Here is a 27,735-nt window from a genome sequence, read left to right on the forward strand (position 1 = left end):
AACCCACTAACCCTCTTATGACAGCAGAGGTGTTAACAAGCCAATACAATATGCGTTAACTACTTTCCACTTGTATTTAGCTGGGGCACCTGAGTACTTTTCCCAGACCTGAAGAAGAGCTCTGTCTTTTCTACCAACTAAAGTTAGTCCAAGAAAATATAGCACCTCCCCCATATTGTCTGACAGATATCTGTGCCTGTCTGTAACGATGCCTATGAGCCAAATCATACTCTGGATCCTGACTAATCCAGATCAACTACGTTCAAATCTGCAGAGGCAATAGGAGTGACTGGGGTTGTGCAGAGTGAGGCCAGGGCTCTGTGAAGACTAGGCCCCGTGGCAGGATTTCTGGGGCATGGGAAGCGCAGGAAGGTGGCATTGATTTGGCAGGCAGGGACTGGGAGGCTGTCAGCCCGTTGAGGGCAGGGCAGGGCAGGGCAGGGCACAGTGTATGACTCAGCGCGGGTGTCAGTCTAAGGGAAGGCGAACGCGATCTGAGCGGGTGGGAGAGGCGAGTCAGCTCAGCTACGCACCCGCCCGCCCAGGATACACGTCTGGGAATGGAGGGGTGTGTGCGATTCTCTGGGCATGCGTAGCAGCTGTCTGGCCTAGAGCCGCCCGGCCGGGAGATCCCAAAGACCGCTCTCGCCCCTCCTCTCCTGACGGCGGGGAAAGAAAACGAGCGCCCCGAGAGAATATCGCGAGAGGCTTTCCCTCCGCCTCCACGCCTCCCCCTCCCCCAGAGAGGACGGGATCTTTCGAGATCTCTCCCCCCCTCCCCCAGAGGAGGCAGACGGAAGGAGCGAGCCAGCCTGCCTGCCGTAGCCGCTGCTGCTCTGCTCATTTAAACGGGCTGAGTCGGCTGCGTCCGCACTACGGACTAGTGAGGCGCAGGCGTCGGACGGGACCGACGAGCCGGACGCTTCGGCCCCCTCAGCCTTTGCCCGGCAGGCACCCCGCTCGCTTCCCGGCTCAAGCTCGCTCTCCGGCCGCAGCATGTCGGTGGTGGGCATCGACCTGGGCTTCCAGAGCTGCTATGTGGCCGTGGCCCGGGCCGGAGGTATCGAGACCGTCGCCAACGAGTACAGCGACCGCAGCACCCCGTGAGTGAAGGGAGGGCGAGGTGCGGGCGGGCGTGCGTGCGGGCCGGGGGGGGGAGGGAGGACGTGAGGTAACGGGGCGCGCGGAGCCCGCCAGGTCTCGGGCGGCCCTTGTTAGGCCTCTGCCTGGGGCCTGGTAAAAGGCGGCGCTGCCCCTTCTCTCCCCTCCTCCGTTGCTTGGGGAACGCTGGTGGCGGGGGAAGGGGTGAGTCTCCGGAGCGTGGAAAAGCCTCATTAGATCCTGATGCTGCACATGTAGTGAATGAGTAACGCCCGGCTCTGCGAAGGGGAGGAGCGGCGCCCCCTCCTTGCACGCCCCGGAGGCGGGGGGACGCTCGTGCTGCAGAGGGACCTCCCCGCGGGCCTGCGCGCTACCTTCTTCGCACCCGTGAAACCTAGACGCGGTTGTGCCCATCTCGTGTGCGGGGGAGCTGACCACGATGCACCGGGACAGCGAGTGCAGCTGTGGGCAGGGCAGGGAGGGCTGCTGCGGCACGTGGGTTTCCGTGGAAGGGAGGGAGCGCTGGCAGCGGGGCGTGCGGCCACCTCTGCTGAAGTGAGAGGGTGGGGAAGGAGGGAAATGTAATTTAAAAAAAATAAAATCAAACTTCTTCAAGCAGGCAGCTTGTGTAGATTTATTCGAGTCACATTTATGACACACAAATAAAAACAGAACTGAGAGATTATGTTAAAAAAAAAAGTGCTTTGTTGCTCTGCTCCTGTTTCAATCTCTCCTCTCTGCTCCACTTTCATATGTTATGAACATTTTGTCTGTCGGCTCTGAGGGTATTCCTGGGGGAATTCTGCACCCCTGCACAATGTGGCTTTTCTTTTTCCCCTGCAGAATTAGCCCCGCAGAGCTGCTGGCTGCTGCCAGGGGCTGCTGGGCCCAACAGCCCATTTCTCCAGCTCTGTGTGCCTGTGTGGGAGGCCTGGGCGAGCTGAGGTTCCCAGCATGCCCTGAATGAAGGAAGTGATGTGTGTGGGCTGTGCCCTGCAATGAGTGGAGTACCCAGCCCAGTGGAAATGGAGGCTCAGCATGCTTTTGCTCCCATGCCTGAGCCTCATCTGCCTGGGGACCAGAGTAGGCCTGGGAGACCCAGCTCTGTTGACTCTTTCAAAGGGTGAGGAAGGGTAGGACAGCATCCCCCAGCTGGACAGTAATGAAGCTGTGCAGAGTGGAGTCTGCAGTCATGTCCTCTATTTGGGAACTTGAATTATGGTAACCATATGGGGCAGGACCAAAAAAAACCCCCAAAAAACTAGAGGACTGGAGGGGCAGAGTTTTCCCCTAAGATGTACGCAGCTGGCACATGACCCACCCAGACTGAGGCACCTAGCAAAAGCATAACAGAAAAGCAGGAACTGGGTGGTCATTGGGGTTTCTTTAACTCTCTACTCTTGGGGGAATCTTTTTTGTTGTCTGTATTCTCACAGACATCCTTGCTGACAGGCATTTTGAAATAAACTACCACAATAATTGAAACTGTTGTAATTTTATTGTTATTTTGACAAATAAAATATGCAGAATTTTAAAATGTGTGCAGAATCTTTAATGGTGTACAATTCCCCCAGGAGTAGGGGCAAGGACCTTGTCATTACTGTGAAGTGCCAAACATGCTTTTTATTTTAGAAACAAAAATGGCAGTTGAAACACAACTAGTGTCCTCTTTAGACTTTAAGACTAAACTATTTTAAGCATGTTGTGAGTAACCTCTGTAACTGGGTCCCTAGCAACGCTAACAGTGAGCTTGGTGCTGTACTAATGTAGAGGAAGATGCCTTCCTCTGGTCATAAATAGCTCACTAAATAAAATAGCAAGAGGGGGAAACTGAGGTAAAATGACTTATCCAAGGCACGCTCGGCAAGTCTGTAGTATAGCTGAAATTAGAACTTGAGCGTCCGTGACTCTCGGGACTTTTTTTTTTAAGGGCTTATTTGAATAAAACTGTTTACTATGTTCCAATATATAACAGTAATGAGATGTTTTGGAGTAACATGTCTATTCACTTAAACACAATGTGGTAGGAACTGATAGTGTTTTACAGTGAGCTATCTAGGCAAGGTAAAATTACTCATGAGTAATTCCATTTCAGTTTTTCTCTCATTTTGCCTTGGAGACAGTGATTGATGGACAGCAATGCAGCCTCACCTTGCTTCCTTGTAAGTGATGCCATAATTCTGGCTGTCTTTAAGGAAGGAATGGAGAAGAGCTGCTGTATGACTAATACATTCATTTATTATGCCTTTGCTGATTTTATACAAAGTACTGTTGTTGAGACTTGTTTCTTAAAGATGTATTTAAACAGTCTTGAAAACCAATATAAAATAAAATTGGACAATAACAGAGAGACAAGATGTTAGTCAATTTCAGGAAACCATTTATTTTTAGTTTTGAAACACTAAAGGAGTGTGAGTCTTTTCATTACAATGTAGTTCCATTTTGCCACAACAAATAGTAGATGCTCAAAAATAAACCCCGTGCTGGATTTGTACTAATGGTAGTAGAGGATCAAAAAAGCTTGAAAAGGTCTTCCAACATTCCATCTCTGAGTAAAATGCTAATTTTCATGGAATGTCTACGTATAACATTCCCATGTCGTTTTAATAACACCAAATGCATTTAAAATAAATCCTGGAAACAAACTCTAAATACACTTAACTAAAGGCTGAAACACAAATGTACAAACATTATTTAATGCCAGGCTTGAGAGAGATAAGAGGGCCTGGTGCCCAGAGGATGGATGCTTAGCTCTTTCTGAAAGTCAGGCTCTTTAAAGGTGTCACAAGTTGTGTACCTACAAAAATGAGGCATCCAAAATCAAGTCACACTCAAAACTTTTGGGCCACGATTTAGACTAGTCTTAAATCTTTCTAAATTGATTTAGTTAGATCAATGCAATCTGTGTAATGCCCTTGTATGGGCACTCTTAAAATGGTTTGAGTAACAGATCAATTTATATTGATTTACTACTGAATTAAGCTAAGGCACTTTTAAGCCAATTTGACTGTCTCCACAAGGAAAATGCGTTGATTTAACTAAACAGATTAAGAAATTGATTTAGCAAAATCAGTGCAATTTCTGTGAGTAGGCTGGATTGCTCTCTTGTATGACAGATGGGGATGCATGCATCTTCCAAGGAAGTGCATGGAGACAAAGGATAAGTGTAATTCAGTGTGTGGAGACTAAAGTGATAAATGAGCAGGATCCACGCGCTACTTGGTTGTAACTTGTATACTAGGATTTCAGCAAAATTAAAAGTTCTGAACTATCTTAATGGGTTTCCCATGTGATTACATCTACTTCTATTTAAAATGTATGGGTATGTATTAAACTACATTTTCACCAATTTGTGTGCTTGTCATATAATGTTCTTTGAAATTGTAACTTAATTGGTTCTTTTTTAGCTTTGCATAAGAATACAGAAAATATATAGCTTGAGCTTTGATATATCTGATGTATATTTGTGATTGAGGTCTGTGTACAGTCAGCTGCAGAGAAAAGGAAATAGCTCCAAGTGTCTAAAATACACAGAAAATATTAACGAAGATCTCACCAGAAATACCAGTCTGGGCCTTGTAGTTTCCAAATACATTGTTGGAAAGCTTCATAATGTTCCTCTTCCACTATCCTGAGATAAAAATCCATAATAAACTTCTTCCTTAGCACTTTTGAGGATTTTTTTAAAATCTGCAAAACATTTACAAGGCAGTTGTTTAGAATATAAATGTTAATTAAAACCAAATCTAGACAAGGGGTTTTAAAGATAATCTTATACAGCGCATAAAAAATCGAGCCCTCTTTGGGTCTCAGTAGAACACACATGAGGCAGTGTAAGGAAGCCTGTACTGTTGCTGCCCATGCAGCACCCTTTTCTGTGGGTAAAGAGAGGATTCTAGTCTCAGCTGTTAATCTGGAACTCTGTAGAAGCACTACATTAATAATTAAACTAAATGTAGTGATCTTGTGAATTTAGAATGACTCATGAATTTTGCAATTAACAAGCTAAATACTTTTATGCACCCAGGAGAGAGGTAGAACCTTCAATTAATGCTTCTACATTAATTTCTTTCTAAAGGCCATATTGAATTAATAAGTGGCTTCTTGTGAGGTGTTCAGCAGACTTTGTCAACTATATATTTTGAGGCTTCGGGCTATGTCTACCCTAAAAACGTTACAGTGGCACAGCTACAGCACTAATGGTGCACCACTGTAGACCCTTTCTACAGTGACAAAAGGGGTTCTTCCATTGCTGTAATAAATCCACTTCTCAGAGGTAGTAGCTAGGCCAACGGAAGAGTTCTTCCACTGATCTAGCAGTGTCAACACTAGGGCTTAAGTCAGCTTATTTACTTCACATAGCACATTACATTTTTCGCAGCCTTATGCTATGTAGTTAAGCTGACCTAACTTGGCAGTATAGACCAGCCTGCAGTATTAGCTTTTATTATTGACTTAATGTTTCCATAAAATAGAACTTGGTAGCTTTTTATTGACCAAGCCTTTGAATCCTGTTTTTTAAGCACAAGACATGTTTCTAAATGGTCCCTCTTAATTTATTACAGGTACAACTACAAGTGCATGACTGGCTTTTGTTTAACTAGAGCGTGCACCAACAGTGGCTATAAAACAATCATGCCACTGCACATTTCCATGCTGGTGTTGTCTGCTTTTTCAGTATGTTAAGCTAATTCAACACAGCAGGATATTCCAGAAGCTGTTTCTTTCATTTCTTATGGGGCAACTAGTTCTGTAGAGCAACTCCCTTGTCTGCCGCATTGGGATCAGTGTAATAATTATGCCTATTTAAATGTGCTGCTTAGTAGTAAAGAACTGCTTGAAATAATCCCTTTGTCAGCAAGCAATAGTGTAGATAACTTGGCCTAGAGGAATCATGTGGGAAATCTGTTTGATTTTATTTTTGAGTGTATATTCAGATTTTTGTAAGTTTTCCTACAGTTTAAGGTAAGTTTTAAAATACTTGGGTAATGAGGCTTGACCAGCAATAGTAACTCTTAATTCTCTAAAAAGATGAAGACTTCTTTTATCTCTTAAAGAACTGGTATACATCACCAAGCAGCACATAAGAATTCTTTTGAATAAATGTCACTATTTAGCTTCCTATGATCCAAACCCTAATGATTGCTTTGGTGTTTGGGTTTTTTGCCTTGTGCTTATTCTATCCAGTCTTCCTTGTTGTTGGAGCTGCAGAATTTACTTTAAATTTGAAAAAATGGGAATTAAAAATTAGTCAATTATACAGATATTTATAACCATAGAAATGGGTTTTTCCTTGGTATAAATTTTATTTTCATAAATGATAGTGAAGTTTGGTACCCATGATTATCTGCGTATATGGATAACAAAATCAGTCCTCTTGACTGTAATATTAATTCACCTTGCTGTGAACAACCACCTTCCTGTCAGATTTCTATTCAGCTATATAAATTGCTTTGCAAACAAACCTTCAGAAGTGGCCAGAAATGAAAGTTGCTTTAAATTATGGATTCTCTTCTAAAGTGAAGAATGTAAAAAAGTTTAAATTTAAAAAATTGAAAATTAGGGCTGGACAACTGTTACTTTTCTTAAGAAATTTAGAGAAGTATGCAAGTAAGTAGTTTGCTTTTATCCTACCATGAGTGCCCACCAATTCTAATAGACTAAAATTAGGGAATCCCTTTGACTACTTACAGGTTTCACTGCTCAAGTTCACTGTTTGTTAGAAAACTACTCCATAATGAGTGTTACGCTCTCTAATATTATTCTAGGGCCATAATTGCAGAGTAGTCCTCCATTGCTTATATATTGGCTGCTGGTGGTGAACAGTGGGAAGAACTTGGGGAAAATCGCAGTTTTTAAATGTTATTTCAGGAGCTTTGTTCTATATAACTCACAGTTTTATCAAGTGAATGGTATTAATCTTTCAGTACAGATTTTTGAAAAATTACCCAGTGTTTAAAAAAAAAAAAAAATCTTTATTTGTAAATTTGAATTAGAACAGAAATATTTCTTCTCATTGTAGGTCATGTATAGCCTTTGGACCCAAGAATCGTTCAATTGGAGCTGCAGCTAAAAGCCAAGTAAGGATTTTGTATATTGAAGAATTGCTTATAATCCAAAACAAAACTACGAACACCATAGTTTAAAAAAAAATTTTTTTTCCAATATTTTTCTCATTTATAGAGAGACTACAACATCTATGTTGAGGTAGAGGTTTGCTTCTAAAATAAATCTTTATTAAATGTCTTAAGAAGCATTTGAGCGTAACTGTTCAGTTTGTAACACTAATGTATTCTGTCATTGTTCTGGATTGGGATTTAAGGGTTACATAAAAAAGGGAAAAAGGTACAAATTCTATTAAGAAACCTGAGAAATAACATACAAAAAAAAACCTGTTAATGTTGCTTGGATTGCAAAATTACGCACTCAAAAAGTACATATCAGATTTAGATTCTCATGAAACCTTTGTTTATCCCCCTTGTGCATATGCATTAGGATAGTGTTTAATTACAAGATTGCATACTAGTCTTTCCACAGGACCCCTGCTTCATTCATTGCATAGATTGGAGGCAAAAGGGGCAGATTTAAAGTTGCATGGGCAGCCATAAGTCTGTCATTCCTAATTTCAGTGTTTGACTCTTTAACTTAAATAACTTTCTACTAATATAGTTTTTGTATATAATTTAATATATTTTGCTCTTAATGCGAGTAGTTATGTAAATATTAATCAGGGAATAAGGCAAGACTTAGCTGATTTATGACCCTCCCGATCTAGTGGTCAGATTGTCACCAACTCTTATTTTTGTAAAAGGTGTTTCATGCCAGATATATTGTTAGTTACCTGCAGAAAGTGACTCTTCAAACATTTTCAACTTATCTCAAGAACAAATAACTCTAGATATTAGGAAACAATGTCCAAGAATCTCTGAAATGCTTGAACATGTACATAGTTTTGTGCAAGCAGACTGTAATTGTGATTTCCCCCACATGTTCAGTGTATTTTCTTGTGCTAGAGTTAAATGCAAACATCTTGTCAAATGTAGAATTACTCCCCATGTGTGCTTGGTCTGGTGTTACTCTAAGCCAAGGGTATCAAACATATGGCCCGCAAACCTTTTTGATCCGGCCCGCATCCGGCCAGTTTTTTTGAGACGTGCTGCCGCCCAAAGTGAGGGCACTGGCACTTAAAGAGATTTCTCTGCCTATGGCATTGCCGGTTTAAGAGTCTGTGAAATGTCTTAAAGTGTCGATGCCAGATGCAGAAAAATCCCTTAAAGCGGCAATGCACTCAATCCAGCAACACGGCCCCCCGTGAAATCCCGCCGCCGAAAAGGGCTGATGCCACGCTGCCGAAAAGGGGAAGATGGCCCGAATTTTTCGGCGGAGGGCATTGCATGGCCCCTGTGAAGTGCAGTTTATGAGAATTTGGCCTGTCACCATCAATGAGTTTGACACCCCTGCTCTAAGCTATTTGCGGCCTGGCGATACACATTGGTGCAGGGACATAGCTGTTATGAGGTTTGAACTGTAATAATTGGATTTTTGGAAATTAAGAGCAAGTTGCTTTTTAAAGGAGCAGTTAACTTAAAATCTATTCACATACATTTAAAAAAAAAAAAAAACCCTCAAACTACCATACCCTTGAGTCCCTCTACCACTTTTTGGCTAAGGCCTGGTCTATACTAGAAAATTAACTTAATGTAACTACGCTGGTCAGGGGCGTGGAAAATCCATCCCCTGTGTAGACAGTGCTAGGTCAGCGGAAGAATTCTTTCAAACTAGTGCCACTCTTGGCGAAGTGGATTACCTATGCTGATGGGAGAATCCCTCTCATCAGCACAGATAGTGTCTGTGTTAAAGTGCTACAATGGTGCAGCTGTGCTGCTGTAGCCTTTTAAATGTAGACCAGCCCTTAGTGTTTCCTTAAGTGTTTTCCTTTCCCCTGTTGCTAGTGAAAGAATCATGTAAATATAATGGAAAACTTAGTATGCAGAGAAATGGCTGTGCATAAAGAGCTGCCTCACACAATGCAGAGAAATCAAAAGCAGATACTTTTCTTTGAGTACGTGCTCATGTCGATTCCAGGTAGATGTGTGTGTGCCATGTGCACAGTTGTCAGAAGGTTTTTCCCCTAACAGTACTCATGGGTCAGTGCAGGCGCCCGTAGAGTGGCGCCTCCATGGCGCTGTATGTAGGGCTCTGCTGACCTGCCACCTCTTCAGTTCCTTCTTACTGCCGGTAACGGAGCTTCTTGCTGTCTCTTGAGGGCAAGCATTCCTCAAGTGGTAGAGAGTAACTGAACCTGTAAATAGTAGATTAGAGTTAGTTAACTTGGTTTGTACTTAGATACATTTTATGTGGGGCTCCCTCTGCCCCCTTATGCCCCGGGACTGGGGAATGCCTCAGTCCCAAGGATTCAAACCGTGCGGGATCTGCCACAAACCTATGCTAAAGAGAGATACCCACAAATCCTATCTGAAGTGCCTAGGGGAAACCCATCAGGCCAATCAGTGCAATCTGCAGGGGATTCTGTCCAAGGACAGAGTGTGAGACTGAAGCATCTCCTCATGGAGGCAGCTCTCTCCACCCACAGCTGGGCCACTTGGCCTTGGCACCCAGTACCTCAGTGCGGAGCACACCCAGCCTCTCTCAAAGAGGCTGCGGCACCGAAGAAAGACTCTGCATAGAAGGACCTCAGGCACCAAAGACCTGGCACTGATCCCGCTCTCTGATACCTTACAAGAGTCAGAAGAAAACCAAGAGAGGACACTTACCTACAGTAAAGGTTGCAGGGAGAGATGATAACCAGGTGCGTCCTGTGACAGGGCCCCCGTTACCTTCCCCACCAGGGCTGGTGCTGTTGACTTTGAACCTGCAGCGAGTGCTGTTGAGTCTAGTGCTGTTGCTCTCGCCCATAAGGGAGAGCCACGTGGGAGAGCTGCGCTCTCCTTCCACCCCAGACACATTCGAGGCAGCTAGGAACCTGATAGCCATGATGACATAGCAGTCCTCCACCATGATGGAGGAGCAGGAACCAAGACCTCTGACACCGCAGCACCAGGCCCAACGGTCCTCTTCGAGGCAGTCCTATTCAGTTGCCTCACGAGCATACGCTTCCCAGCCATCTGAGATTCGACTGTCCCCTTGTGGCACTGAAGAAAACTATTCCAGTGCAGAGGGAAGCATAGAGTGTAGTGCAGAGACTGGTATCAGTGCGGATCCTGGTACTGAGCTTGACAGCCCGGCGCAACAGGAATCCTGTGACCCAGTTGGACAGGAAGACCCGGTTCCACTCAAGATGTCATTGTCTTGCCCTGATGAGGCGGTGGCGGGACTTTGACCGTGCCATCACCAGTGGATAATAGGGCACACCAGGAGCTGCCAAGGAGGGTGGCCAAGAACCTGGGACTCCCAAGTGGAGGAAGTGCAGGAGTCAGAGGATAGCCATAGTGGCTATCTTGGCACCAGAGGGCCCCTCCAGGATAGCACTACCCATCAAAAAACCAACACAAGCCACGACCACATTGTGGCAAACACCAGCTTCTATCCCTACTATAGTTAAGGGGATAGAAGAAAAGTACTTAGTTGTGCCCTTTGGAGGGGGCAATCTCTTTACTCATCCACAGTTGGAATCACTGGTGATTTGGGGTGGCAAATGACGAGACCAGGACAACAAGCATCAATGCCCAAGTTCAAGGACTCAGTGAAGCTGGATATCTTCAGTAGGAAGGTATACTCCACTGGGGGGGCCTCCAGCTTTGCATCAGTAACCAACAGATAATTCTGAGCCACTACAACTTTAGTTCCTGGAAAACTGACAAAATTCAAGGAGCTACTCCAGACTGGAGTTTGCAGCAATCGTTGAGGAGGGCAAGGCTGTGGCAAGAATCTTGCTGCAGGCTGCCATTGATGCAATGGACTCACCTACAAGGACAGTGTTGTTGGTGATTACTTTGAGAAGGAGCTCATGGCTGCGGGTATTGGGCCTCCCTCCAGAGGCCAAACAAACCATCTAGGACTTGCCATTTAAGGGCTCGGGCTTGTTTTCAGAGCAGACAGACTCCAAATTTCACAGCCTGAAGGATTCCAAGATTACACTGAAATCCTTAGGTCTACACATGCTGAGCACCCAGAGAAAGCATTTTAAGTCACACTCTGACCCATGTTTTTATCTTGCACAACAGAGACAGGATTATTCTAGAAAGAGGGGCAGGGATAACAGGTGCAGGATGCCCCAACCCCCGTCTAACCAGGGTTGGGGCTCAGCGAGGCAGCCTTCTAGCTCAAAGCAATCATTTTGAGGGTTCTCCCAGGGGTAACACACCAGACCAAATCCAGGATCCCTCCCTGTTTCCTGAGATCTCTCCCATTTCTACTGGTCATGGACTCAGATCATCTCAGACACTTGGGTGCTGTGCATGGTAGAATTGGGATATTCTCTCCAATTTTCCTTTCCACCGTCTCACCCCGTTCCCCGTCCCTCTTCAGAGACTCCTCTCACAAGCAACTCCTTATACAGGAAGTGCAAGAGCTCCTATGAGCAGGAGCAGTAGAGGAGGTTCCTCAGGAACTAAGGGGAAAGAATTTTTACTCCCAATATTTCCTAAGGTCAAAGAGGGTCTCAGACTTATTCTCAATCTGCAAAACCTCAACAGATTCATGAAGCTGAAGTTTTGCATGGTCTCCCTGGCCATGATCATCCACTCCCTGGGTCTGGGGGAACAGGTATGCTGCCCTCGATTTGAAGGATGCTTATTTTCATATTTTGATAGTCCTGTCTCTCAAAAGGTTCCTCAGGTTCTTGGTAACCACACTCATTATCAGTTTACGGTCTTTCCCTTCAGACCGTTAGAAGCCAAATGTGTGGTGGTGGTTGTCACTTTCCTAAGGAGACGACAGATAGAGGTGTTCTCGTATCTAGATGACTGGCTGGTCAAGGGCCGCTCCAGGAGCAATTAAAGCACACGTCAATCTGATGCGATTGATGTTCAACGAACTGGGGCTTTGGCTAAAACGTGCCCAAGTGAACCTTATCCCATATCTAGAGAATAGAGTTTATAGGAGCAGTCCTAGATCAGTTCAGGCCAGGGCATTTCTGACAGAGTCTCGCTTCTGGACTATGTGTTCCATCATAAAGGACTTCATTTTCCCACCACAATGGTGCAGAATTGCTTGAAACTCCTAAGTCACATGGCTTCCTGCACATATGTGGTTAAGAACACAAGGCTGCAGCTCAGACCTCTCCAGACTTGACTGAGATCTGTTTATTGACTGAACAGAGACAAATTGGACAAGGTGGTTTTGCTTCCCTTCGGGTCATTGAATCCCTCCAGTGGTGGCTCAACACTCTATTGATAAGTGAAGGAGTCCCCTTTTCCAGACCGCAGCCATCATTGTTTCTGATCATGGACTCATCCGAGTTGGGATGGGGAGCACATCTATGGACCTTCAGGACTCAAGGCCTTTGGTCTCCAACAGAGCTGTTGCTTCACAACAACATCAGGGAGCTGAGAGCTGTTTGCCTAGTGTGTCAAACCTCCAGCCTCACCTAGAAGGCAGATGTGTATTGGTTATGACAGACAATACGACAGCAATGTTTTATATAGACACCAGAGTGGAGTATGCGCCACTCCCATGCCAAGAAGCCCTCAAACTGTGGGAGTCCAGGCTCAATTGCGATGTGTCACGCAGGACCACGGCCGCCTGCAACATCCCAGACTTGAGTCCACCTTATGACATGGAATCTACATGGTTGAACCCCATGGAGTCTGCATGTTCGGGGGAGCGGGGACAGTCACGGAGGTCCTCCTCGGCAGCAGGAAGCTGTCCACCAGGGCTACATACTTGGCCACATGAAAGAGATTTTCCATTTGGGTGAAACAGAAGGGCACTCCTCCAATGCAAGCATCACTGCCCTTCATCTTGGGCTGTCTGCTGCACTTGAAACAACTAGGGCTGGCAGTATCATTCATAAAGGTACACCTGCCAGCAATCTCTGCATTCCACCCAGGAGCGGGCGGATGATCAGTCTTTGCTGATCCGTTTTCTTAAGGGCCTGGACAGACTCTACTGTCAGGTTCACCATCTGATACCAGCATGGGATCTGAACTTGGTACTCACCAGATTAATAGGACCTCCATTTGAGCCCTTAGTGACATGTTTGCTACTCTACCTCTTGTGGAACGTGGCATTCCTGGTCGTGATTACCTCAGCCAGAAGGGTGTCTGAGCTCAAGGCTTTGACATCCGGCCCTCTGTACACAGTGTCTTACAAAGACAAGGTTCATTTGTGACACCCTCTTCCTTCCTTCCCCCTCCTCCCCTCCCCCAATCTGACTTTCTTTCCTAAGGTGGTATCCCAGTTTCACACAAACCAGGACATCATCTTCCTGGTGTTCTTCCTGAAGCTGCATGCCAGTAATGGGGAATGAAGCCTCCATTCCCTAGATATCAGGAGAGTGCTAGCCTTCTACATAGAAAGGACTAGACCTTTTAATAAATCAAACCAACTCTTCAACGCTGTAGTGGATAGGATAAAATGTCTCCTGGTATCTCCCAGAGGATATCGTTGTGGATCACCTCCTGTATCAGGACCTGCTACAACCTGGCTAAGGTGTCAGCTCCGGCTAACAGCGCACTCCACAAGGGCACAGGCTTCCTCAGCAGCTTTCTTGGCTCAGGTCCCTACATGGAAATCTGCAGGCCGCAACTTGTCATCAATCCATGCATTCACCTCGCATTACCCTATTACTCAGCAGGCCAGGGACGACGCAGCATTCGGCAGAGCTTTGCTTCAGTCAGCGATTCTGAGAGTTCCAGCCCCTCTTCCTGTGGCCAGCTTGGGAGTCACCTACTTAGAATCGACATGAGCAAGCACTCGGAGAAAAAATGGTTACCCTACCTTTCATAACTGTTTTTTGAGATGTATTGCTCATGTCCATTCCAAGACACACTAACCTTCCTCTTGGTCGGAGGTTTTCAGCGAGAAGGACCTGAAGAGGCTGTGAGTCAGCAGAGCCTTATATACAGTGCCATGGAGGCACCACTCCCAGAAGAGCCTGCATTGACCCGACAGGTAGCACTAGGGGAAAACCTGACAACTGTGCACGTAGCATGCACACACCTATTTGGAATGGACTTGAACAACACATTTTGAAGAACAACAGTTACGAAAGGTAGGTAACCCTTTTAATCCTTAATTACACTAATTTTAGATGTTACTTATAACAGGAAGTAGGTAGACTGTTTTCACTGACTTAAATTGACTCTCCTTTTTGGTCCCCAGTTGGCTTTTAAATCTGTTGGTTACAATATTTGAAGTTGTTTAGGTAGGAAGGCTCCAAAGTAGGAAATTTCGTGTAGGAATGTCTCATGGGAGTTGGCTAGCCATAGGACAAGATGATGGCTCTGAAAGTGACATTTCAGTTAATGTGCTCAATGTCCTTCCTAGCTTAGTTGGTGGTAAGTTGGGGAAGGTGGTTGACTGCAGGGAGTAAGGTAGGGTGTAAGAGAGAGAGATGGTGAAGAGAGATGTATTGCTAAAGATGACTATTTGCAGGACACCTTTTAAAAGTGAACTATTTTTATACGGATTTGCATAAACATTTGCTCAGGGTTTTAAAATAGAATTTTAAAAAATCTCCCAAATGATTCTTGCAGGAATTTGTTTAGATTAAAGGGGCATTTTGAGTATTTTGGTAGCCATCTTATGTTGTAATTAATTTGTGTTTTCCAACAAATTTTGATTTGGCAAGAAAAGCATAAACAAACTTGGTATTGACTGACTTTCTCTGAAATACAGAAGTACCCTGCCATCTCATATTATATATTTGTCTCATTTTAGGTAATTTCAAACGCAAAGAATACGGTACAGGGTTTTAAAAGATTTCATGGTCGTGCATTCTCAGATCCATTTGTTCAAGATGAAAAAACCAATCTGGCATATGAACTTGTCCAGTTGCCAACTGGCTTAGCTGGCATCAAGGTGAGTCAAACATACTTGGATTGGGAAAGAACCATAGGGGAAGTTCAATGATAGATGAATTATCTGTTTAGTTTTGAACCCTTTTACACTGGAGCCTCTATTTTGCAAATGCACTTCGCATTAGAAAAATTTTACTGCTATATTTAAGGGCTAATAAATGTAAAGAGATATGTATTGTAGGCAAAAAAACTGAATGATTTCAGAATGATAGAGTAACTGAATTGACTAGAATTGTAAATAGTATGGGAGGGATCTACACAAACTTTTCATATATATATATATATATATATAAATCAGTTTTGAATAGCAGTACCTTGGGAATGCCTACTCAAGGTGCTCAGGATTCAAAGTTGTAACAAACAGTGGTTGCTGATGTGCACAAGTAAGGATTAAGACTCAGATTCCTTTTCACTTGTGATTTAGCTAATCCGGGATTTGAACTCCGTTGTTAGAATGCCGTTGTTTATCAAGGTCAGCTTTAAATTTAAAAACCTGTTTATTGTGTCAACAGTCTTTTGCACTCCATGGTGAGTTTGGGAGATGAAGGAAGTACCAGAATAGTGTTCAGTACTAACGCTTCAGATATACTGCAGGGCTAGAGGAGAAAAACAGACTTGTTTCAGATCAAATTTTAATAAATGTATTTATATTTTAGTTGGAAAATCTGTTCAACAATGGGGGAGGTATTTCCTTAGCTTAAAAAACGCCTAATGGAACAGGCTTATATTGAGGGCTTGGTAAAGAGTCAGCTGCATACATTATCTTACATTTGGAACCCAGGAAACTTGAGCTTGTATAAATGTCCTTTTCAGTTTGCCTCTGTTAAAATCTCTCAAATTTTTCAAATGAAAATATGAATAAAACTAGAAACTGTCAAGTTATCCTGTGGTGCTTTCCCTGCATGGTTTAGGCAGAGAAGGGGGGGCAATTATACAAGTATGCTACTGGCCCTAGGCTTCATGTGTGTTAAGGGCCACTTAAATTTCTTTTGTGGGCTTAAGTTAGATCCTTAATATCACTTGAGCATGGTGTTTCTTGTCTTTTACCATTCTTAAAAAAAACTTTTTACTAAAGGTTATGTATATGGAAGAAGAACGAAACTTCACCATTGAGCAGATGACAGGAATGCTCCTCACCAAACTAAAAGAAACAGCTGAGAATGCTCTTAAGAAGCCTGTAGTTGACTGTGTTGTTTCTGTAAGTAGGTGATGGTAAATTTGTTTACATTAACTGGGCTACATAGTGTATTTTTGTAAATTGAAGAATCATGGTGGTAATGGAGTTGTATTGCAATTTATAAACCAGGTTTACATAAACAAGTGTCACTACTTGTTTTATGTAAACCTCATGACTTTTTTTTACTCAGATCTCTCCCTGAAAATTGATAAGTTAAATATCACACGAACATTGTAAAATATATTTTATAGAGTTGATCATCAATAAAATAATCCTATTTGTAGCTGGTTTTGCTCAGTGTTCACTAAAATGAATGGTTTTTAAAAGTGACATGAAGTGGAAAGGCATGAGAATTATTTAAGCAATAAAATCAAACCTTTCTGTGGCTCATATAGCTACTAATTTTTCCTTGCTTTCAACACTCAGAATAAAAATAAATCTTAAACTTGCAGGAAATACTTTTAAAGGGGGAAAAAAAGGGGGGTGCGTGTGGGAGGAGAGCAGACCAGAAAAATATTTTTGAGGGGATTTGGTAGAGGATTGCCTTGCTAAATAGTATCTCAGCGCTGTACATTTTTTGCAGGTTCCTTGTTTCTATACAGATGCAGAGAGGAGATCTGTGATGGATGCTACACAGATTGCTGGCCTTAACTGCTTGCGACTAATAAATGAAACTACTTCAGGTAATCTTATTCTCTTTTTAAAATGTATATATGATTGGAATTATAAAACTTCTTTCTCTGTCTGTCACAAACCCCTTCCATCTAGAACTACCAGTTGTTCTATGTGCTAATCTGACGTTGGTTGTTCTCCAAGGTTCCTAGACTCTGAGTTACTTCTGTGGTGATGCAGCTCTAGACTTTCTACTTCAAAGATACTTAGAAATAGACATCCAAGAAGTAAATGCAAGTCATTGGAGAAACTAATAATTAAACTGTTAGTCTTCTATGCCACAGCATTTGTATCTGGTCCATTATTTAAGCAGATGTACACTTTATAACTTTGACGTCAAGATTTTCATTCTTTAACAAGTACTATTTAGGAAAGCAACACCAAAAATGTAGTTGAACGACTGTGCCATTTTGCTTACTGTATTGACTTCTCTTTTTTTGGTAGTTGCCCTTGCATATGGAATCTATAAACAAGACCTACCTGCGCTAGAAGAGAAGCCCAGAAATGTTGTTTTTGTTGATATGGGACATTCTGCATATCAAGTTTCAGTATGCGCATTCAACAAAGGAAAACTGAAAGTAAATAATCTTATGCATCCATTTTAATTACCAGTAAAAATATTCACCATTACATTTATGGACTACAATAGGCTAAGTTAACTGCCTTAATGTAACAGTGTCTGCAGGCAATGCAACTTATGCTTTCCAAAGGTTCAACTTTGTCCTGTGTTAGAGAACTGGGGAGAAGATCTGCTTAAGTTTTTGTTGCTCTGCTTGTTGAAAAAAACATGTTTTCTTCAACCACTTTTTCGTATAGTGAGAATAAAAAAATACCTTGAACAACTTCTCTATAGTAAGAGTACAACTTATGAGACTGGATGCCTTTTTTAAAAAGGTGCTCTAATTCAACTATAAATGTTTGTGTTAAAGGAGGAATTACTGGGTTAAATTATTGTTAGACAGTCTGAGTAAAGATTATAATGCTTTCTGTTGTCCTTGAAATCGGACATAAACACTATAGAAAGCATGATAGGTGTGAAGTGTCAACAGTTTTAATTAAATCTCAGAAATTTCTTAACTTGAGCAGGTGGTTACATTGGGTTTTACTTTGAAGCACAATTGCCTGATCACTTGTTTCTTGTTTTTATTAGATACTAAAATTTCTTTTTTTTTCTGTGAGATAGAAATCTTCTATAATGTTAGCCTTATAGACAAAAACATTATGAAATCCAATAACTCTATATTGTTTCTTCAGTTGAAGCAACAAGTGAATATATTGTGATAGGAGCTCAGATAGTTAGGAGAATAGTGCCTCGAGAACTGAAAAGTTGGCTGAAGTCTTACAAAATGCTAGTTTAAATGGAATATAGCTGAGATGATGATGATCTGAACCAGAAGACTACAGTGTGCTGTGATGGGTCCAATACACATTGATTGTATGGAAACATTAAATAAAGTTAACACACTGAAACGATAGGAGCGGTACATGTTGAAGGAGAGAGGTGAAGTGGTGTTAATAAATACTGGTGTGCAGAACTGGATAACAGCATTTGTAGGTGATGTGGAACTGTGAATTCAGCATATTCTCAAGAAGGGATTGAGACCTCCGTAAGAGGGATGTAAAATGATGCAACAGGAAAAGATCAATCTTAGAATCTGGTTCTGAGGGCAGAGCGAGTTTAGATATGGGAGTGAAGGAACTAATCTCAGAAGCCGTTCTCTAGTAATGATAGAAGAGGAGGTCCTCTGAGGCTGGGGTGATGTGTGCATGTGCAGGGAGTACATGCATTTAAAAACTGTCTGGAATTCAGGCAAATTAGAGAGGTAGTAGAGAAGGGCTGTCTTAAAGACATGAATTAACAGATGAATGAATGAGTACTCATCTTTAGGAGTTAGACATGAAGAGGAACAAATGAGTTTATTTTTAGCCCAGTGTGGGCATGCAGTCAGTAAGTTCTTTTATGAGGCATCATACATTAAACTGGGATCTGACTCAAATTGTGGCAGTAGCGTAGGATAAAGGTTGGAAACTTTCATGGTAACACTCAGGAAGAGTAACAGATCGTGCAACTCCCTGCACCAATGTTCCTTGTGTTGGTATGCTTAGCTCAAAAGTCTTCCTGTAGCATTGGGAGTAATGGTTACCTTAGTTCTAGCATTAGACCCAGTGTCTAGAAATAGATTGATTGCCAGGGTTTATGCAGAACAAAGGTTATGACAATTTAAGGCAGGGGGAACACACAATTGCTGCTGTAGTCCCCTGTATCACCATATTAATGCATATATGAGCTGTAGTTGGCTTTTAATATTTGGAGTTACTGATTTCTGTGTGTGCACACGCGCCGGAGCTTGGGACTGTATCTGTATGCAAGGATTGAAACTCCTGCAGATGTTAGCAATTTCAAGTAAACTAACTTACTGTTCTTCACATAGTATCCCTATGGGTGCTCCACTCTAAGTGTATTTGTGTCCCTGTGCCTCAGATCAGAGAATTTAGATAGCAGTGTCTGTTTGGCCCACACATGTGCTCTTCCTTTCTGCTATATAGCGCTATGTTTGCAAACAGCCCACAGTTCCTTCTCTAACGCCTTTGACCTGAGATGGAGACTTAGCAAAGTTGACAGAGTTCTAGTGTTTTCTTACTTAGTAATAGAGCTTCCATCGGTTAGCCTTAATACCTCCTTTCTTTGTTTTCATTCTCCAATGCTTTGAGAGAGAGAAACAAGACTGTAGATCTGGTCCTACATCTGGGACACAACTGAATACCAAGAAGGGCCTCTTCAACACCAGTGCAACAGCTGGAATTTATAGAAGCTTACCTAAAATGTCATAGAAGCCAAAACAGTCCTTCCACCGCACAGGTTCAACACTTCAGCTAGCTTAATTTTGACAGTTCAAGCCAGTCCTTCAACTTTGGCCAGACCTGTCTTCAACTCCTGGGGTACATGGTGGCAGGCACCTTTGTCATAAACCATGTGAGACTCCATGCATTGCTTTCAAGGGTGGTTCAGAACGGTATACGTCCCAAGCAGACTCAATTTAAACAAACCTCTAGCGATGCCATTGACAGTCAAAAGCTCTCTTGACTGGTGGACAGTTCCTCACAATGCCTGGGCAGGAGTTCGCTTCATTCAACCATCCGCATCATTGATAGTGATGACAGACACATCCCTAGTAGGATGGGGAGCCCACCTACACCATTCAGAGCAAATGATCCCCTCCCCCCCTCGAATCCACATAGTATATCAACTTACTAGAGATCAGAGCTGTCAGGGACACCTGCTCACACTTCCTACTACTGATCAAAAGTAAAAATACAAAGATTGACAGACAACATTGTATGTATGTTCTACATAAATTGCCAGGGAAGAACAAGATCATTGTCCCTTTGTGCTGAGGCAGTGAAACTATGGAACTGGTGCATTCATCACCTCATCAGCATCTCTGCAACCTACCTCCTGGGCATTCAGAATATTATAATGGATATGCTCACAATTTTTTCAATATTCTCAAAATTTTCCAAAGATCACAAATGGGAAATAGACACTACCATCCTTCACAACATAGTCATGCTGGGGAATTCTAAATATAGACCTCTTCACCCCAGCCAAAACCAAGAAATGCTCCCAATTCTGTTTCAGGATAGGCCTGGGTCACCATTCTCTCGGAGATGTCCATTCCATTTGAGGGGAAAAACACCTATTATGTGCTTTTGCACCAATCCCACTAATACAGGGGTGGCCAACCAGTCAGAGATGAAGAGCCGCAAAGAACCACACTAACCTCTTCAGTTTCCCCTCCTCTCTTACCCTCCACCGAAAAGCTTGTCAATTGCAAAGAGCAGCAAAGAACAAACAGCAACATGCAAAGAGACATGAGCCGCATTTGGATGAACAAAGAGCCGCATGCGGCTCATGAGCCGCAGGTTGGCCACCCCTGCACTAACAATCCAAGGTTATGCTTAAGAGGAAAAAAAAGACAAGACTGGGTTATTTATAGCTCCAATGTGGCCAAGGCAGACATGGTTTCCATATCTCTCTCAGTTTATCCATCAATCACTCTCCGGCCTGTTCCTCATCTCTCTCAAGGCACTGGCCAGATTCATCATCCCATCTAAAAGTTCTCCGACTCAAAGCATGGCTTCTTGATGGTTCTGCAGCTTAGAAATGAACTGTGCTGAGGCTGTGAATGAGGTAGTTACATAACAGGAAAATAACTATTTGTTTCATGTACATTCAAAAATGGAAGAGGCTCCAACTCTGGTGTGACACAAGGCGGCTTTCCTCTACATTCTCTCCTCTATTGATTTTTGTACATCCTAGAATTAAATAAATCAGTTCTGTCTCTAAATTTGGTGACCATCAATGCCTTCCATCAGAAGGTAAACTGTCTGCTTGCCCATCCTACAATGAAAAGATTTCTTAAGGGTATGAATAACTTTTACTCTCAAATCCGGGATCCTTCGCCAGCATGGGACCGTAACCTTATCATACACTGTCTTACAAGGTCTTCCTTTGAGTCTGTGGCCACTTGCCAGCTTCTACACCTCTCTATAAAAACCACATTCCTAGTGGCCATCATGCTGGCTTAGAATGGGAGAGATAGGAACCTATTGGCATAACCACCCTCCCCCCTTACAGTTTTCTTCAAAGACAAGGTGATATTACAACTGCAGTCCAAATCCCTAGCAAAACTACCTTCAGCCTTCCACATAAATCAGCTTGTACACCTCCCAGTCTTCTTTCCAAAACCACACGGATAAAAGGGAGGCAACAGTACACACACTTATTGTCAAAGCATAAGCCTTCTAGTTGGAAAAGATCAAACCTTTCAGAAAATCTCCAAGACTATTCCTCTCCATCACAGATGGATCTAAGGGATCCCCAAACTCTAAGCAAAGACTTCCTAAATGGATATTGGACTGCATTATCTACTGCTTTAGCACACATGACCTTCAGCCTCCTTCTGGAGCTCAAGTGGACACTGGAAGATCTCTCTATTTTCACAGCCTTCCTCATCACAGAAATATGTAGAGCGGTGACTTTTGCATCTGCACATACATTTACTGAACACTACACAGTTACCAGCTCAGCATCTGCTGCTATATTTGGCTCAACTGTACTATCTTCATTGTTGGACTCAGCTCCAAAGCTCCACCACTCCATTAGGGGTACTGCTGTAGAGTCACCTAGAATGGAGCACCTATAGGGACACTACTTGAAGAAGAGGTTCTTCAAGATGTGTCCATATGGGTGCTCCACTATCTGGCTTCCTCCCCTTTGCTTCGGAATTCTTATCAATGAGCTCTGCAGTAGAAAAGGAACTGAGGGGTTTGTCCACACAGTGCTATATAGCAGTGAGGCAGAACTAGAGACTGGGAGAGCGCATATACGGGCTGAACGGATGCTGCTACCTAAAATCTTCCATTTGAGGTGCAGGGATGCAAATGCACCTAGAGGAAAGCACCCATGGGGGCACATTTTGAAGAACCACAGGTACTGCATTGGTTAACATCTTCAGTACAGCTGCTGAAAAATAGTTTAATTGGGTCAAAACATTACACATTTCTCCTATGATATTCCATTTTGGTGTGTCTAATGCATGTGTAATCCCAGTCACCCATTACTTGTGTAGATAAGGTGTATGACATACTTAGTAACTTTGCCTAACACTATGAACTTGGTAACTAGAAGGATCATCTAATCTTGCACTGTAGAGACTGTTTTTAGCCCAGGGAAAAGACCAGCTCTGTCATGGTCACACCCTAACTGCCCCTACACATAGCACTTTGCAGTGGCACAAATAGGAGCATCAGAGTGAAATAGTTGTCAGCAGTGCTGGTGAAGTGAAATGTGCCAGAGTGGAATGGGACTGAGGCTTCATTGTTAGCAGGGCATGGTGAGGACACAAACCAAGTGCAGGCACTGGGGAAGGAAATAAAAAGTTGTTAATTGGTTCTTTTCTCTTATAGTAGCAGAAAGTTGTCACGATGGTGCTCCAACACAAAGCATTTACCTACCAATGGTGGTGGTAGGGGAATAAATCTGAGCAATATATTGGATTCTTCCTGGTTTTGCTCTTAATACTGCCCCAGTGGAAGATCTGTGTTGGAGTAGCTAGGCGTGATACTCCTAGACAGGATTATGATATCAAATATAAATTATTGGAACAAGCTATTCTGAGTGTTCAGACTCTAAGAAATTGCTCAACAGGTATTGGTTATTAACAGGTTTTAGTGAATAATCAGTAAAAAGACCCATGAACAGTCTTTTTCATACTGAAATATTTCACTCCTTATCTCATTTTTAGGTTCTTGCTACAGCGTTTGATACCACACTTGGTGGCAGGAAGTTTGATGAAATGTTAGTTAACTATTTTTGCGAAGAATTTGGGAAAAAATATAAACTAGACATCAAATCAAAGATTCGTGCATTGCTGAGGCTATTTCAGGAGTGTGAGAAACTGAAGAAGTTGATGAGTGCTAATGCGTCTGATCTCCCAATGAACATAGAATGCTTCATGAATGATATTGATGTCTCTGGAACTATGAACAGGTATCTTCAGATTGCTTAGCATAAAGTCTGAGTTGATTTAAAAACTGCAAAAATAAGGAACTAATCTATGTAAATACAAATTCTTGATCCTCCTTGGTACATTAGGTCACTGATTATAACTTGAGTTATTAGCAACAAAGTACTTACCAATGACTATTTAGTAGCCTGCATGAAGTAAGTGGGAAGTCTGAGTTAGTGTCCAAATCAAAAGCCAGTTGTCAGTCTGGCCATAGGGTCACAGCATGAATAGGAATGAGGATTGAACCATCCTCTTGCCCTTACATGTGTCATGGTTACCTGTGTTCTAGTATTAGAACTAGTACAGGTGATACCTACAGAGCAAAATTCACAAACATTACTGGGGCATGGTGGGAGAAAATATGTTGACTCTGTGTATGTTGTACATATAACTAGAGGATTTGAATACTAAGCTGTTAATGTTGCACTTTCTAGATCACGGAAATTAGTTAATAAAACGAAGGTTTCATGTTGGCGTTTAACAGGTAATAGGAAACTGAAGCTCTTGCTCAAGGAACAAACTGGTAAATAGCAGGATAGCTTATGAATAGCAATAGTTTTGACAGTGTGCAGGACAAGAGGGTAGATGATTAGTAGTATACACTCTATGAAAGAGCTTGTCACTGCTTCTGCATTAGTAAAATTCATCACCTCTTGCCCTACATTCTGTTACAGCAGTTAAGAACCGCTTGGAAGCACTTAGGATAGAACCTAAGTTTGAACCTTGTTCATCAATCTTTCTCAGTAGAGGGTGCTTATCTTTGGACTTCATGCTCCTTAGTGGCCTGTCAGAACCCAAATCTAAAGTTCTTCAGGTGCAGTGGAAGAGACATGTATTCAGTTTTGCATTTTGATTCCTATTTTTGTGTTAATTGTTGTAATTAATGCATGTAATCGCTATAAAAATTGATATAATGTAAGTTCTTCAGGACATAAGCTGTGTTTGTAAAGTATCTGGCACGGTGGGACTGCAATCCTGATTAGGACCCTCTGGGAACTATCCTAATATAAAAGGTGGATGGGCTTGGAGGGATCATTGTGGCAGAATAAGTATGATTCATGCATGGGGCTATCTCCAAAAGTATATGCTAAAATATCTTACTCTTGATGGATATTCTTTTTGGTGTGAGTGTAGGAATGTTGTAAATTGCACACACTTTTATTGTGGCATATTCAGCTCTGTTTTCTTATACAAAAAATTGCTTAAATGAAACAATTTCATAAAATACTGTAGGATTCTGGATGGAGAAAAAGAAAACTTATATTTTGTAAACTTAATTGCGTTTTTCAATTTCAGCTGCATAGTTGTGTTTTGCAATTTAAATTTTTGTTCATGAGATTCTGACTTGATCTATGGCTTTTTCCCACAGGGGCAAATTTTTAGAGATGTGTGATGGTCTCTTAAGTAGAGTAGAACCACCTCTTCGCAGTGTTCTGGAGCAAGCTAGTAAGTATACATTCATTCTCTTGACTACAATGCTTAATGGTGTACATAAATGGAAAAAATATATCGCTGATTTTAGCTTTCTTTAGAAGTTTGCCAAATCTTAAATTAAATTTTTGCACACTTAATTTCATGTAGCCGTTCAATTGCAAGTTGCATAAAAACGTCCCTAAAAAAGAATCCCCGTGTATAATAGGATATTTTTTATATCTGTGCGAGTACAAAATTTTAATGGTGGCTAGAATAACTTTAATTAAAATTTCTACAGATTTTATTGTAATCAAATACAATACCTTGTTCCTTGTTAAGAGGAACTAATTGCTACTAATTTAGTGTAGGAATTTTCATAATGCAAAGTTCTAATGTATGTTTTTTTTGGTTTTTTTTTTAAGAGTTAAAGAAGGAGGATATTTATGCAGTAGAAATAGTTGGTGGTACTACCAGAATCCCTGCTGTAAAGGAGAGGATTAGTAAATTTTTCGGTAAAGAAGTCAGTACAACTTTGAATGCAGATGAGGCTGTTGCACGAGGCAGTGCATTGCAGGTAAGAAACAATTGCCTGTATGCTAAGGGCCTTTGGATTCTTGGTTAAAGTTGATGAGAATTTAAGCCAAGGCATGAGGTGCTACATTATCAGGCATTGAGCAACCTGATTCCCTCTTGAAGTGCGTATGTATTGTAGAAGTGATTTGATTGAACTTTGAGAAGAGAGCAGTGGAGGGGTGAGATTGGCTCACTGCATAGACTGTTTATGTTGGCTGATCAACTGAGATGTCTGGCTGGGACAGACAGCACAACCAGCAATTTGGCATGGTCATCTAGAGTTGGGTATATATTCCGTCTATGATTAGAAACAATAGATGCTATGCAAACATGTACAATATTAAATTAGTTTTCCAAGACTATTTTTGCAAGACTTACTGGTATCTTGGCAGATAGCTAAATTTTTTTGTACAGCTAACAGTAAAATAGGATGACGTTAAAAGTAATCATGAAATAGAGAAAGCAAGGTTGCATTGTATTGTTGCTCAGTTAAATGTACTGCATGTATTTTATACAAGGGCAAATAGTTCAAGTAAAGAATCAGATGACATGGCTTGGCTTAAATTCTTGCAAATTAAAATTACACTTCTGTGACACTTGCTATATCCAACCCTGGAGCAGTGCCAAAGTCATTTCTAGAGTGACAGGTTTAAAGGTCCAATATCTTCTGTACTGAGCTAGAAGCAAATACTATGTATTGTTTCTAATGCTTGATGATCATTAGTGCTCCTTAAAGTGATGTCCTTTTAACAACTAATTCCTTAGTATAGTGTAAAACATCTGTTTCTAGTTCTAGCTGTTCTCAAGAGAGGGTCCTTGCTTTAATTGTTGTATAACACTTGGATACTGTGATAATATGTCCCTTACAAATCACTGTTAATTTAAAGTTTTTTGGACTCCTATATCATCTGTCAGTACTAAAAACATTTTATTGGAGCAATTAAAATATTCAGGCCCGGAAAACTTGCCACCAGATGGTCTGAAATGAACAACTGGAGGAAAAATTTGGTTTGCTTAGAGAATGAATACAAACAAAACATGACTGTCCCTGAAGTTGTCTGATAACTGTGTACTAAACTACAGCAGAAGTGCATGACTCCATCAAAAGGGAAATAGGATGTTTTAAAACATCCTATGTCTAACTTGGAGTTAACATATTTGTAATAGTCATTAAACAAACTAAAGATCTGATATTACTGCCACCTATATTTTCATCCTGCACAATTGGACTTACCCTTCTGCTGTTTCTTATAGTGTGCTATTTTGTCCCCGGCTTTCAAAGTGAGAGAATTTTCTATCACAGATTTGGTACCATATCCTATTTCTTTAAGATGGAATTCACCAGCAGAGGAAGGGTTAAGGTAAGAATTTAACACTACCAAAATTTTAGCATGCCTATAAAAGGCTCAGAAAGAAGCTGCTGAAACTTAAACCGATTTTGAAATGCTTAAAAGTCTTAGTGCCAAAACTTTAGTTGCCTCTCGTGTGGTGGTAACAGTAAAAAGCAATCATTCAGATTTTGTTGTGTTAAATACTGTAGCTTTTTTTAATGCACCCATTGTTTAATTTGTATCATTGCTAATGCGAGCCTTAGGTAAAGTGATAGTCAAGATAAAGCTTTATTTTGTTCAGTAACTTACGTTGTCATCTCTATCAGCATTTCGGTGCTTCTGCTGGTCTTGCTGCATATTTCCCTCCAAATGTTATAACAGCTACATACTTTCTTACATCTTTCCCTTCCACAGTAACTGTGAAGTCTTCCCCAAGAATCATGCAGCTCCATTCTCCAAGGTCCTCTCATTCTTCAGAAAGGAGCCTTTCACTCTTGAGGCCTACTACACTTCTCCCAAGGAATTGCCTTACCCAGACCCTGCTATAGGTATTTAAGAAAGGAAAAGAAGAAATAAGAACTGATTCCATATAATTAGAAAATAACATGGGCTGGACTTTCCCATGCCACTGCAACAATTAGGGTACTGAGGGTGTGTTAACACATTAGTATCTTTTGGATACATTTTTTGTATGGGGCAGGTTGGGTTTTAAAGCAATGTGAGTGGAGAAGAAAATCCTAAACTCCAAAACAACACTAATAAGTGGAGGAGAAAAATATACCAAATGGAAAAAGGTAATCTAGTATTTGGGCAAAGCTGAAGGTTTCCTAAAACTATCCACAGCCATTTATCCAAATGCCACATTTCCAAGCTTTAAGTGTATCCAGAAAATAAGGAACAAACTGCAAAGTAGA

At 41.9% G+C, this 27,735-nt stretch overlaps 1 protein-coding gene across 2 annotated transcripts in view; it reads left to right on the forward strand.

Moving 5' to 3' along the window:
• The first annotated feature begins 714 nt into the window (after positions 1 to 714).
• The window catches only part of HSPA4 (heat shock protein family A (Hsp70) member 4), a 39,015-nt gene continuing 11,994 nt past the window's right edge, over positions 715 to 27,735 (forward strand). The window contains exons 1-11 of one of the 2 annotated variants that reach the window (XM_067566948.1): positions 715 to 1,103; positions 7,124 to 7,181; positions 14,944 to 15,084; positions 16,159 to 16,281; positions 16,844 to 16,943; positions 17,377 to 17,510; positions 23,241 to 23,485; positions 24,874 to 24,950; positions 25,340 to 25,491; positions 26,745 to 26,851; positions 27,236 to 27,369. In XM_067566948.1, coding sequence (XP_067423049.1) covers positions 997 to 1,103; positions 7,124 to 7,181; positions 14,944 to 15,084; positions 16,159 to 16,281; positions 16,844 to 16,943; positions 17,377 to 17,510; positions 23,241 to 23,485; positions 24,874 to 24,950; positions 25,340 to 25,491; positions 26,745 to 26,851; positions 27,236 to 27,369 — 1,378 coding nt within the window. In that variant the 5' untranslated portion in view covers positions 715 to 996. The remainder of the gene's footprint in view (positions 1,104 to 7,123; positions 7,182 to 14,943; positions 15,085 to 16,158; positions 16,282 to 16,843; positions 16,944 to 17,376; positions 17,511 to 23,240; positions 23,486 to 24,873; positions 24,951 to 25,339; positions 25,492 to 26,744; positions 26,852 to 27,235; positions 27,370 to 27,735) is intronic. The other variant, XM_067566949.1, reaches the window with a different exon arrangement.

Source organism: Emydura macquarii, unplaced genomic scaffold, assembly GCF_026122565.2.
Source record: "Emydura macquarii macquarii isolate MOO-44397 ecotype Brisbane River unplaced genomic scaffold, CSIRO-AGI_Emac_v2 contig_2768, whole genome shotgun sequence".
Classification (NCBI taxonomy): Eukaryota; Metazoa; Chordata; order Testudines; family Chelidae; genus Emydura; species Emydura macquarii.